The sequence below is a fragment of the Periplaneta americana genome, chromosome 17, assembly GCF_040183065.1.
Source record: "Periplaneta americana isolate PAMFEO1 chromosome 17, P.americana_PAMFEO1_priV1, whole genome shotgun sequence".
In the NCBI taxonomy this organism is placed as follows: domain Eukaryota; kingdom Metazoa; phylum Arthropoda; class Insecta; order Blattodea; family Blattidae; genus Periplaneta; species Periplaneta americana.
In genome coordinates this window covers 12,642,453-12,656,925 of record NC_091133.1, presented here as the reverse complement: position 1 = coordinate 12,656,925, position 14,473 = coordinate 12,642,453, and the positions used below count along the sequence as shown (strand labels likewise).

General features: G+C 48.2%; 1 protein-coding gene across 1 annotated transcript; it reads left to right on the top strand.

Annotated features, from left to right (window-relative positions):
• The first annotated feature begins 5,735 nt into the window (after positions 1-5,735).
• LOC138692731 (nascent polypeptide-associated complex subunit alpha, muscle-specific form-like) lies at positions 5,736-14,169 on the top strand. The gene has a single exon (XM_069815922.1). The coding sequence runs from the start codon at positions 5,778-5,780 to the stop codon at positions 13,614-13,616; it is 7,839 nt and encodes a 2,612-aa protein (XP_069672023.1). The 5' UTR covers positions 5,736-5,777; the 3' UTR covers positions 13,617-14,169.
• The last annotated feature ends 304 nt before the right edge of the window (positions 14,170-14,473 follow it).

Here is a 14,473-nt window from a genome sequence, read left to right as displayed (position 1 = left end):
GTCTACTTTAGTGTAACGTTTATTGTTATAATTGTTAGTGTAACGTTTATTGTTATAATTGCAACTAACAAACAATAAAATTACAAGAAATGGATAAGAAATAAAGAGAACTGAGCGACTTGGCTCAAACGGTAGTGTTCGAAACTAGTATTCGGAAGGCCCCGGGTTCAAATCCCGTGCTCAGTCAAACGTTTTTCATGGTTTCCCTCCGCCACGAAGGCACATGCCAGATTGGAAATTTACATAGGCCTGCCATGATTCATGATCTCCTTAATCACTAATATTATAAACATTAAAACAAAATGTAAATCAGTTACATGAACGTAAGCCATCTATAACACACGACAATAAAAACAGACACAGAACAAAGATCCACGAGCTGCTGATATAGCCAAACATCCTACACACGCGATATGACGAAATTAACACAGGCGTAAAACAGGATTGCGGTCTTTCCCACCTGTTTATAATGCACAAGAATGAAATTCTTCAGGAATGGAGACAAATGCGACATGATCAGTTGCAGATAAACAGAAATTTAAAAATAGGTTCATTGATATTTGCAGTATTTGCAGATGACCTGGTTTCAATAGCACCTACAGAAAATCATTTACTGTATTCAGTACATAATTTAAATATAATTGCAAAACAATATAGCATGGAAATAAATACAGAAGAAAAGCGACGAAGTTATGGCCTTCTGGGAAAAATATTCTCTTCCGCGTAAAATACGTTTAGAATGCAAAATTTTAGAAAGACAAGGATTTTACATATCTTGGCTACAAATTAATATTTGATATTGATTTGAATATGACCAAAATTGTAAAATACTCCAAAACTATGGGAATAATCAACAGGGTAATGAAACCTTCCATGGCACAGGAAATCACTAGAATACGCCTTTAATGAACCTTGTGCTCTGATATAGCAGTGAGGCATGGGTATTAAGGCGGGTGGCTGAAAGCAGAATAACAGTAACTAAATTAGGCTTATGCGAAGAACAGCCTGATATACAAACTGGAACCATGAACGCAACGACGAATTATGGAATAACTCGGTCTGGAATCAGTATTCCATTTCATATAGAAATATCAGAGCTGGATGAGCCATTTGCGATGAATGAGATCCACAGAATGCGAAAAGCTATAGTTCACTGTCAGTCCCATGGGAAGAGATCTCTGAGACGTCCCAAAGAGTTGAAGAGGAAATTCCTCTTTATTATGAGATCTTAATAGGCCACATGGCCTAATAGGCTAAATGTTTGGATGAATATGATGATGAAGTCAGGTAGGTAGTGGTGTTTGGGAATGTTTCTTGTTGTACAGTAACTAAATGGAACAAAAGCATAGTGTGGTTGTTTTGGTTTTTCCACACCCACATTGCATATGCAAGGAATTTCCCGCCATCGGGTACAGTTAAGAGAAAACATATTATGTGATTACAAATAATTTAGAAAATTGTTGTTTTCACAAAATATTCTAATTTGGGGCTTCATGACACAAAAATCTAAGATACGTTACATTGCATGCTCATTAGTGTATTATATACAAGATCGCCTGAAATATGCAAAAATAGTATGTACAATTAATTTGGAATATTCGTCATTACAATCGTTCAAAATGTGTATAAATTGATTTTGTATTACTTCCAAATGAACAGCAAAAGTATGCAGTTGCATACGAATCCTCCTATTAATAACCCATTCACTGAAAGCCAGTTAATACATTGATACATGCTTAACGATCAAGTTTATTTTGCTTCTTGCAGAGGTGAAGGAAGTCAAGGATGACTATCGAAATATCCCCATCCTGAAGGCCATACCATCCATGCCAAATCTCATGGCAGCTCGCATGCCAGCACCATCATTAGAACACCTACCAGCAGAAGAAGAAGCTGAGGAAGGAATAACGAAGATTGTCTGCTGGTCCTTTTTAAGAAACGTATTTCGTAGACCTCGTCTTTTTAGACGTAAGTAAATATAAAATTTTATGTCTCAGAGCCATTTTCAGATTGATCACCCTCGGCGTCTTCCTTTGTTTCTGTTACAGTAATAGTGCTTACATTATGTGCACTCCTTAAAGTTACCAACAATTAAAACTTTCATTTTGTTTGGCGCTCTTTTTCTTTATGTGCTAAAAATATATCTGAATCTCACACTCGGTCCCTTCGTTTCACTCAATGTGGCGACAATTAAGCACGTGTGCTTGTAATTTTCATTTAATTCTTTTGTTTCCGAACAAGTACATCATGCTTAGAAATATTTGGAGCTGTATATTGTGAATTAATCATAGTTTTATTGCTAAGCAACAGGAAAGGGATGTTCTTTCTTCTGTTCTTATTTTTTTCACACTTTCGTCGCAACAAATCTCTCGTAAAATGTTTAGAAGACAAAATTTTAGAAAGTCTTAATGAATTTACATATCTTGGCTAGAAATTAATATTTGATTTGATTATGAGCAAAATTGTAAACTACTCCAAAATTATGGGAATAATCAACAGGATAATGCAACCTTCCATTTTACGAAAGTCCCTATAACACGCCTTTAGTTAATCTTGTACACTGTTATGGTTGTGAGGCATGAACATTAAGGCCGGTGGATGAAAGCAGAATAAAAATAACGAAATTAGATTTATACGAAGAACAGCTTGCTATACAAAATGGAACCACAAACACAACGACGAAGTAGGAAAGAGCTTGATCTGGAATCAGTATTCCATTTCATACAGAAATATCAGAACAATTGGAAGAACCATTTGCGACGTATGAGATCCCACAGAATCCCGAAAGCTATACTTCACTATAAGTCTATGGAAGAGATCTCTGGGACGACCCAAAAAGAGGGGGGGAATTCATCTTCATTGTGAGATCGTAATAGTCCACATGGCCTAATAGGCTATTTGTATAGCTGCTGATGATGATTAATCCAGGTAGGTAGAGGTATTTGGGAATGCTTCTGTTGTGCAGTAACAAAAGCATAGTGTGGTTGTTTTGATTTTTCCACACCCACATTGCATATTCAAAGAATTTCCCGACACCGAGTACAGTTAAGATATAAATATTATGTGATAAACAATTCAGAATATTTTTTACAAAATATGCGAATTTGGGGCTTTGTGCCACAAAATACTAAAAATATTGCATGCTCATTACCAGGGAACGGATTTATATGGACTAAAAATATATGAAATATGTAAATATATATGTAGTTATTTTTACCAAAATATGGAATTAAATATGGATTTTTACCAAAATATGGAATTAAATATGGACTTAAAATTATAAAAAAAATGACTATGTACGTTAAATATTGGTACATTTTAATCAAACTAAACAAAAAATATAATGGACGTACCTTATCTTCCAATGTAGTTTCAACAAAACACAATTTTTATTGTCTGTTACCATAACAATAGGTTACAAACATTTCTTTCAAGTGCTGAAAAGTGAATCTTCTTCTATTGTCTCTGAGGATAGATTTATACTGACTAAAAGAGCGTTCGACGTCACAAGAAGTAACTGGTACATAATTCAATTTCACAATGTCTGCTGGGGATAAGTCCAAGTTAATCTTCACTGTTGATTCACCACTCATCACAGCAACAACCTTTTGTAGTTCTTCATATCCAGGGTTTTTTGAAAGTACAGTGTCCACCTTAGCTCTTACTGCATCTGCAACTTTACCTCTACCACGATTCAGTTGTTCCACAGTACTATTTATAATTTCAAAACTTTCAGATAGTGAAAGGTGCCTATTTTGGAGACTTTTGAGCGTTTTTATGATGCATGAAAATGTATGCTGAATGTGAGCTAAGTCATTCTTCACACTTATGTCACAGGTAACTGTTTTCGCAGTATCAATTGAGACTGCATCTTCAGAGTCCAATGCAAGGAGAACATTGTTAATAGAGTCTATATGTTCGGCATAATATTCAACTGCTTCTAGCCATGTACCCCATCTAGTTAAAATTGGCTTTGGTGGCAATGGAATTTCAGGGTACATTTCTTTCAACACGTTAACTCTACTGGGAGCTTTGAGAAATACTTTTTTCACTGATGAAATCAACAAATCTACTTTAGGGAAATTGTCTCTGACCACTTCTGCCACACGATGAAATGCATGCGCCACACAAGTAAAATGAGTCAATTTAGGATATACAACAGATAATGCTTGTCCAGCTTTGACCATATAAGGGGCAGCATCGCTAATAAAGAATAACACATTATCGTACATAATACCCTTTGGCCACAGGATACCCATAGCTTCGTTGAACAGTTTAACTATAGTTTTGTTATTGCACTTTTCTAGAACATCACAATGTAAAAGAATTCGTTCAGAATATTGTTCACTTAACAAACCGATAACTACATTACCAACAAGTCTACCTTCTTTGTCGGGAGTCTCATCAATGGAAACCCAAATTGAACTATCTTTAATTTCATCTCTTATCTTCTGTATTGTCTCATCGTAGATGGATGGAGCATACGTCTTCCTAAGTGTTGACTCATCCGGGATTGTATGTTGAGTATATTTTTCAAGGAATTCCCTGAAGACCTTATTCTTTAGTTTGTAGAGAGGAATATCAGCAGAGATGAGAGAACGGCACAGGTCGATGTTAAACTCAGATCTTACATTCGATGTTGTTGGTTGTGTTAAAAACAATTGTCTCTGCTTGGAATTTAGTTTGTTGGCCTGATGTTTACTAGTTGTAATGTGTTGTTGCACCAGGAACTTTTGTGTAGATGATACTGCACACTGACACAAATTACAAAATAATATTTTATTGTCAGTTGATAAACCATCTTCTTTAAATTCTGAAATGTAACTTGTTAGTTTTGATTTTAAATTGACAATGACGTACTTTTGGCATATTTACCGTCTTTATAGTATGATTTACAAAACTGAACCTATGTGTACTCTGACTGGCATTTAACTGTTGAGCTGCACAACTGAAGTCTGTTAAAAATTTTAAATTAAATTAATACAGTTTTGTAACTTACTTTCCCATTGTTGATAGGACTGCTAATTTTCAAATAACTCTGATGTTAAAGGGATTACTGAACATGTGTTTAAATCTCTATTGTTGAAATGTATTTTTAAAAGTTAATGGAATTTTGTTTTGTTTTATTGTTAAACCTAATATAATATGGACTGTTTTATATGAAATATGGAAAATATATGGAAATTAACGAAAATATGTACTAAACTCTAAAATATGGAAAATAAAAGTAGGATTTTTCAACCCTACACATTGTGAAACATAAAGATAATGCAAAATATAAATTATATTAGCTTTATAAGTAAATATGTATTTACATATAAATCCTTTCCCTGCTCATTACTCTATTATGTAGAAGAACGCCTGAAATATGCAAAAATATGCACAATTAATTTGGAATATTCGTCATTACAGTAGTTCAAAATGTGTATAAAATGATTTTGTATGACTTCCAAATGGACAGTTAAACTATGCAATTGCATACGAATCGTGGCCCTATTAATGTTATCACTGAAAGACAGTGAATGCAATGACTCATGCTTAACGATCAAGTTTATTTTTATGTTGCAGGGTTCTCGAAAGCCAGGACAGCTCCCATACCACCCTTACCAGCTCCCATCGCCAGTTCCCATGCCTTATCCCATACCAGTGATCCCATGGCAGTTCCCATGCCGGATTCCATGCCATATCCCATTACCAGCTCCCATGTCACATATATTGCGAGGACCCATGCCAGATCCATTGCAAAATCTGATGCGAGCTCTCATACCAGCGATTCCATGTCAGCTACCATAATAGATCTCATGTCAGACCCCATGCCAGCCCCCCTGCCAGGTCCCATGACAGACCCCCTGCCAGCCCCAATGCCAGATCCCATGCCAACCCGCCTGAGGGTTGAAATTGAAATTGCCATGCTTCGTGCCAGTATAAGTGCCTCCATAGTTGCCTTAGATGTCAGGCTAGTTCCCATGCCAGCTCGCATTCCTGCTGACATGCCAGCTCCAATGCCATCTCCCATGCTAGGTTTCATGCCAGCCCCCCTGCAAGTTGACATTCAAATTGTCATGCTATATGCCATGATAAGTCCCTGTACAGGTGCCTTAGATGTAATGCTAGGTCCCATGCCAGCTCCCATTCCAGCTGACATGCCGCCTTTCATACTAGGTATCATGCTAGATAACATACCAACAGCCATGCTGGATGCCATGCCAGCTGACATACTAGCTGCCCTTCTAGTTATGCCAGCCTCGATCCTAGCTGCCGTGGCAGCTCCCATGTTAGCCGCCATACCGGCTATCATGACAGATCCCATGCCAGTTCCCACGCCAGCCCCTATACCAACTATTATGCCAACTCCCATGCCAGCCCCCCTGCCAGGTCCCATGCCAGCTTCCATGCTAGCCCCCATGCCAGCTCCCCTGCCACATCCCTTACCAGCCAATCTGCCACTGGACATTCAATTTGCCACGCTTCGTGCCAGGATAAGTGCCTTAGATGTCATGCGAGCTCCCATGCTAGTCCTTCCAGCTCCCATGCCAGGCCCTATGGCAGCAACCCTGCTAGGTCCAATGCCAGCCCACATGCTAGGTCCCATGCCAGCCACCCTGCCAGTTGACATTCAATTTACCATGCGTCGTGCCAGGATACGTGCCTGTATAGGTGCCTTAGATGTCATGCTAGGTCCCATGTCAGCTCCCATTCCAACTGACATGCAAGCTGACATGCCATCCCCCATGCCAGCTTCAATGCCAGCCCCTATTCCAGCTCCTATGTCAGCTCCCATGCCAGGTAACATACCGCCAGCAATGCTGGATGCCATGCCAGCTGAAATACCAGCTGCCATTCTAGTTAACATGTCCGCCTCGATCCTAGCTGCCGTGCCCACTTCCACGCTAGCTCTCATGCCAGCCCCCCTGCCAGCTCCCACCCCACACACAATATCAGTTCCCATACCAGACCCCATACAGGCTCGCACGCCAGACACCATGTCAGTTCAAATGCGAGACACCATGCCACCTTACATGCCAGCTCCCATGCCCGCCATTCTGCCACTTGACATTCAATTTGCCATGCTACGTGCCAGGATAAGTGCCTTATATGTCATGCGAGGTCCCATGCCACTCCCCTTGCCAGGTCTCATGCCAGCCCCCACAGCAGCTCCCATAGCAGCCCCCCTGCCAGGTACCACACCAGCTCCCATGCCACGTTCCATGCCAGCCAATCTGACACTTGACATTCAATTTGCCTTGCTTCGTGCCGGGATAAGTGCCTGCATAAGTGCCTTATATGTCATGCGAGGACCCTTGCCAGTAACCCTCCCAGCTCCCATGCCAGCCTCCCTTCCAGCTCCCATGCCACCCTCCATGGCAGCACCCCTGCCAGATCCCATGCCAGCCCACCTGTTAGGTCCCATGCCATCCACCCTGCCAATTGACATTCAATTTGCCATTATTCATGCCAGGATACGTGCCTGTATAGGTGCCTTAGATGTCACGCGAGCTCCCTTGTCAGCTCCCATTCCAGCTGACATGCTAGCTGACATGCCAGGCCCCATGCCAGCTCCTATGACAGCTACAATATCAGATAACATACCACCAGTCATGCTGAATGCAATGACAGCTGAAATACCAGCTGCCGTTTTAGTTAACACGCCAGCCTCGATTCTAGCTGCCGTACCAGGTTCCACGCCAAAGCCCATTCCAGCTCCCACGCCAGACTCCATGACAGATCCAATGCCTGCCCCCATGCCAGCACCCACGCCAGCCCCCATGCCAGACTCCATTCCTGCCCCCATGCCAACTCACATGCTAGACCCCATGCCAGGTCCCACGTCAGCCTCCATGCCAGCTCCCACACCAGCCGCCATGCCAGATCCCATGCCATCCCACATGCCAGCTCCCCAGCTATGTCCAATGCCAGCTATTCTGCCAATTGCCATTCAATTTGCCATGATTCGTGCCAGGATAAGTGAATCCATAGGTGCCTTAGATGTCAGGCTAGGTCACATGCCCGATCCCACGCCAGCCTCCATGCCACCTCCCACACAAGCCCCCATGTCAGCCACCATGCCAGATTCCAAGCCATCTCCCATGCCAGCTTCCCTCCCACGTGCCATGCCAGCTATTGTTCAACTTTACATTCAATTAGCCATGAATCGTCCAAGGATAAGTAAATCCATAGGTGCCCTAGATGTCAGGCAAGGTTACATGCCAGCCCTCAAGCCAACTCCCACGTCAGCCTCCATGCCAGCCCCCAAACCAGCTCTCATACCAGCCCCCAAGCCCGCACCTATTCCAGGTCCCAAGCCATCCCCCAAGCCACATCCCAAGCCAGCCCCCCATCCAACTCCCATTCCACCTAATAATCTAGCCCTCAATCCATCACCCATGGGAGCTCAAAATGCAGCCCCCAAGCCAACTCTCATTCCATCATCCAAGGCAGCCCCCAAGCCAGTTCCCATTCCTGCTCCCAAGCCAGCTTCTAAGCCAGCCGGCAATTCAGCTCCCAAGCCAGCCCACAATCCAAGTGCCATTCCACGTCTCAAGCCATTCGACAAGCCAGCATCAATGGCAGCACGCAAGACAGCCACCAAGTCAGCACCCAAGCCAGCTCACATTCGAGCACCCAAGCCAACTCACATTCCAGCTCCCAAGCCAGACGCCAAGTCACCTCCCATTCCTACTCCCAAGCCATCCCCAAAGACAGCCCCCAAGCCAGCCCCCAATTCAAATCCCAAGCCAGACCCCATTCCAGCCCCCAAGCCAGCCCCCAATCCACCTCCCATTCCACCTCCCAGACCAGAACCAAAGCCAGCTCCCATGGCAGCTCCACAGCTACGTCCCATGCCAACTATTCTGCCAATTGCCATTCAATTTGCCATGATTCGTGCCAGGATAAGTGAATCCATAGGTGCTTTAGATTTCAGGCTAGGTCACATGCCCGATCCCACGCCAGCCTCCATTCCACCTCTTACACCATCCCCCATGTCAGCCACCATGTCAGATTCCAAGCCATCTCCCATGCCAGCTTCCCTGCCACGTGCCATGCCAGTTATTGTTGAACTTTACATTCAATTAGCCATGAATCGTCCAAGGATAAGTAAATCCATAGGTGCCCTAGATGTCAGGCAAGGTTACATGCCAGCCCTCAAGCCAGCTCCCACGTCAGCCTCCATGCCAATCCCCAAACCAGCTCTCATACCAGCCCCCAAACCCGCACCTATTCCAGGTCCCAAGCCATCCCCCAAGCCACCTCCCAAGCCAGGACCCCATCCAACTCCCATTCCACCTAATAAGCTAGCCCTCAATCCATCACCCATGGGAGCTCAAAATGCAGCCCCCAAGCCAGCTCCCATTCGAGCCCCCAAGCCAACTCTCATTCCATCATCCAAGGCAGCCCCCAAGCCAGTTCCCATTCCTGCTCCCAAGCCAGCCGGCAATTCAGCTCCCAAGCCAGCCCACAATCCAAGTGCCATTCCACGTATCAAGCCATTCGACAAGCCAGCTTCAATGGCAGCACGCAAGACAGCCACCAAGTCAGCACCCAAGCCAGCTCACATTCGAGCACCCAAGCCAACTCACATTCCAGCTCCCAAGCCAGACGCCAAGCCACCTCCCATTCCTACTCCCAAGCCATCCCCAAAGACAGCCCCCAAGCCAGCTCCCAAGCCAGCCCCCAATCCAAATCCCAAGCCAGACCCCATTCCAGCCCCCAAGCCAGCCCCCAATCCACCTCCCATTCCACCTCCCAGACCAGAACCAAAGCCAGCTCCCATGGCAGCTCCACAGCTACGTCCCATGCCAACTATTCTGCCAATTGCCATTCAATTTGCCATGATTCGTGCCAGGATAAGTGAATCCATAGGTGCCTTAGATTTCAGGCTAGGTCACATGCCCGATCCCACGCTAGCCTCCATGCCACCTCCCACACCAGCCCCCATGTCAGCCACCATGTCAGATTCCAAGCCATCTCCCATGCCAGCTTCCCTGCCACGTGCCATGCCAGCTATTGTTGAACTTTACATTCAATTAGCCATGAATCGTCCAAGGATAAGTAAATCCATAGGTGCCCTAGATGTCAGGCAAGGTTACATGCCAGCCCTCAAGCCAGCTCCCACGTCAGCCTCCATGCCAATCCCCAAACCAGCTCTCATAACAGCCCCCAAACCCGCACCTATTCCAGGTCCCAAGCCGCCTCCCAAGCCAGCCCCCCATCCAAGTCCCATTCCACCTAATAAACTAGCCCTCAACCCATCACCCATGGGAGCTCAAAATGCAGCCCCCAAGCCAGCTCCCATTCGAGCCCCCAAGCCAACTCTCATTCCATCACCCGAGGCAGCCCCCAAGCCAGTTCACATTCCTGCTCCCAAGCCAGCTTCTAAGCCAGCCGCCAATTCCGCTTCCGAGCCAGCCCACAATCCAAGTGCCATTCCACGTCCCAAGCCATTCGACAAGCCAGCTTCAATGGCAGCACCCAAGACAGCCAAGTCAGCACCCAAGCCAGCTCACATTCGAGCACCCAAGCCAACTCACATTCCAGCTCCCAAGCCAGCTCCCATGCCAGACGCCAAGCCACCTCCCATTCCTACTGCCAAGCCATCCTCAAAGACAGACCCCAAGACTGCTCCCAAGCCAGCCCCTAATGCAACTCCCAAGCCACACCCCATTCCAGCCCCCAAGCCAGAACCCAATCCACCTCCCAGGCCAGCACCAAAGACAGCTCCCATGGCAGCTCCCAATCCAGCCCCCAAATCACCCCACAAACCAGCACCCATTCGAGGCCCCAAGCCAACTCGCATTCCAGCACACAAGCAAGCTCCAATGCCAGATCCCAAGCCAGCCGTCAAACCAGCTCCTAAGCCAGGATCCAAGCCATTCCCCAAGCCACATCCCAAGCCAGCCCACAAGCCAATCCCCATGCAAGCCCCCACGCCATCTCCCAAGCCATCCCCCAAGCTAGCTCCCAAGTCAGCCCCCAAGCCAGCTACCATTCGAGCCCCCAAGACAACTCCCATTCCAGCTCCCAAGCCATCCCCCAAGCCAGCTACCAAGCCACCCTCCAAGCCATCCCGCAAGACAGCTCCCAAGCCATCCCCTAAGCCAGATGCCAAGCCTTCCCCCAAGCCAGCCCCCAAGTCAGTCCTCAAGCCAGCTACCATTCGAGCCCCCAAGCCAACTCCCATTCCAGAACCTAAACCAGCTGCCATGCCAGCCCACAAGCCTGATCCCAATCCAGCCTCCAAGCCAGCTCCCAAGCCAGCCGACAAGTCAGCCCCCAAGCCAACTCCCAAGCCAGCCTCCAATTTACGTCCCATGCCAGCTATTCTGCCACTTGATATTCAATTTGCCATGCTTCGTGCCAGGATAAGTGAATCCATAGGTGCCTTAGATGTCAGGCTTGGTCACATGCCAGCTCTCACGTCAGCCTCCATGCCAGTACACACTCCAGCCCCCATGCCATTAACCATGCCAGCTCCAGTGCCACGTTCCACGCCAGTTATTCTGCCACTTGACTTTCAATTTGCCATGCTTCGCGCCAGGATAAGTGAATCCATAGGTGCCCTAGATGTGAGGCTAGCTCACATGCCAGTCTCCATGCCAACTCCCACTTCAGCTTCCATCCCAGCCCCCAAGCCAGCTCCTATTCCAGCTTCCAAATCATCCCTAAAGCGACCTCCCAAGCCAGCCCCCAATCCAACACCCATTACACCTCCAGAGCCATACTCCAAGCCAGCTACTAAGCCAGTCCCCAAGTCAACTCACAAGTCAGTTCCAAATCCAACTGCCATTCCACATCTCAAACCATTCCCCAAGCTAGCTCCCATGGCAGCTCCCAAGCCAGCACCCAAGATAGTCCCCAAGCCAACTCCCATTCCAACACCCAAGCCAGATCCCATGCCAGCCTACAAGCGAGCTCCCAAGAAAGCCCCCAAGCCAGCTCCCAAGCCATCCCCCAAGCCAGCTCCGAAGCCATCCCCGAAGCAAGCTCGCAAGCCAGCACCCAAGCCAACACACAAGTCAGCCCCGAAGCCCATTCGAGCCCGCAAGGCAATTTCCATTCCAGCACACAACCAAGCTCCCATGCCAGCCCCCAAGTCTCCTCCCAATCCAGCTCCCAAGCCATTCACAAAGCCAGACCACAAAACAGCTCCCAAGCCTGCCACCAAGCCATCCCCCAAGCCAGCTTCCAACCCAGCCCCCAAACCAACTCACAAGTTTTCCCGCAAGCCAGCTCGGAAGCCATCCCCCAAGCCAGCTCCCAAGCCAACCCCCAAAACAAGCCCCAAGCCATCCCTCAAGCCAGCTCACAAGCCAACCCCCAAGCCAGTCCCCAAGCCAGCGATCAAGCTAGCTCCCAAACCATCCCCCAAGCCAGCTTACAAGCCAGATCCCAAGCCAGCACCGAAGTCAGCCCTCGAGCCAGCTTACATTCGAGCCCCCAATCCAACTTCCATTCCAACACTCAAGCCAGCTACCATGCCAACCCACAAGTCAATTCCCAAGACAGGCCCAATTGCAGCTCCCAAACCATCACTCAAGCCAGATCCCAAGCCATCACCCAACCCAGTTCGCAAGTCAGCCCCCAAGCCAAGCACCAAAACAGGCCCGAAGCCAGCTCCCATTCGAGCCCGCAAGGCAACTTCCATTCCAGCACCCAAACCAGCTCCCAAGCCAGCCCCCAAGCCTGCTCCCATTCCAGCTCCCAATTCATCCCACAAGCCAGCCCGCAAGACAGCTCCCAAGCCAGCCAACAAGCCATCCCCCAATCTAGCCCCCAAGCCAGCTCCGAAGCCATCAACCAAGCCATACATCAAGCAAGCTCCCAAGCCAGCTCGCAATCCAGCCCCCAAACCAAACCTCAAATCAGCTCCGAAGCCAGCTCCCATTCCAGAACACAAACCATCAACCATGCCTGCCCCCAAGACTGCTCCCATTGCAGCTCCCAAGCCTTTCTCCAAGCCAGCCCTCGAGACAGATCCCAAGCCGGCTACGAAGCCATCCCCCAAGCCACCTCTCAAGACTTCCCCCAAGCCAGCTCCGATGCCATCCCCCAAGAAAGCTCCTATCCCAGCCTCCAAGCCAGCGCTCAAAGTATCACTCAAGCTATCCCCCAAGACAGCTCACAAGCCAGCTCCCAAGCCAGCCCTCAAGCCAGCTCCCATTCGAACCCCCAGGTCAACTTCCATTTCAGTGCGCAAGCTAGCTCCCATGCCAACCCACAAGCCTGCACCCAAGCCAGCTCCCATGCCAGCCCACAAACCAGCTCCCAACCCAGCCCCCAAGAAAGCTCTCAAGCAATCCCCTGACAAGCAATGCTCCAAGCCAGCCCACAAGACATCCCCCATTCCAGCCCCCAAGCTATCACTCAAGCCAGCTACCAACCCCGCCCGAAAGCCAGTACCCAAGCCAGCTCCCAAGCCAGCCCCAAGTCACCCACAAGCCAGCACCCATTCGAGCATCCATGCCAGCTCAGATGCCAGCCCACAAGCCAGCTCTCATTCCAGCTCACAAGTCATCCCCCAAAACAGATTCCAAGCCAGCCCGCAAGCCAACTCCCAAGCCTGCCTCCAAGGCATCCCGCAAGCCAGCCCGAAAGCCAGCTTCCAATCCAGCCCCTAAGCTATCCCCCAATACAGTTCCCAAGACATCCTCCAAGCCAGCACCCACGTCAGCCCTAAAGCCAGTTCCCATTCGAGCCCCCAAGACATCTCCCATTCCACCACCAAAGCCAGCTCTCAAGCCACCCCACAAACCAGCTCCCAAGCCATCCCCGAAGCCTGCCCGCAAGCCAGCGCCGAAGCCAACACACACGTCAGCCCCGAAGCCAGCTCCCATTCGATACGCAAGGCAACTCCCATTCCAAATTCCCAACCCAGCTCCCATGCCAGCCCACAAGCATGCACCTAAGCTAGCTCCCATGCCAACCCACAAACTATCTCCCAACCCTGCCCCCAAGCCAGGTCCCTTTCCACCTACCAAGCCATCCCACTAGCCAGGCCACAAGACAGCTTTCAAGCCAGCCAACATGCCATCCCCCAAGCAAGCTCATAAGCCAGCTTTCAAGCCATTCCCCAAGCCAACTCGGAAGCCATCACCCAAGCCAGCTCGCAAGCCAGCTCCCAAACCAACCCCCAAATAAGCCCCGAAGCCAGTTCCTATATTAGCCCGCAACGAAAGTCAAATTCCAGGACACAAGCCAGCTCCCATTCCAGCCCCCAAGACTGTTCCCATTGCAGCTCCCAAGCCTTTGCCCAAGCCAGCCCCCGAGACAGATCCCAAGCCGGCTACCAAGCCATCCTCCAAGCCAGTTTCCAACCCAGCCCCCAAGCCAGCTCCCAAGATATCCCCAAGCCAACTCCGAAGTAATCCCCAAGCTAGTTTCCAACCCAGCCCCCAAGCCAGATCCCAAGCTTTCCCCCAATCTAGCTCACAAGCCATCCCCAAAGTCAGCTGCCAAGCCAGACCCCAAGCCAGTG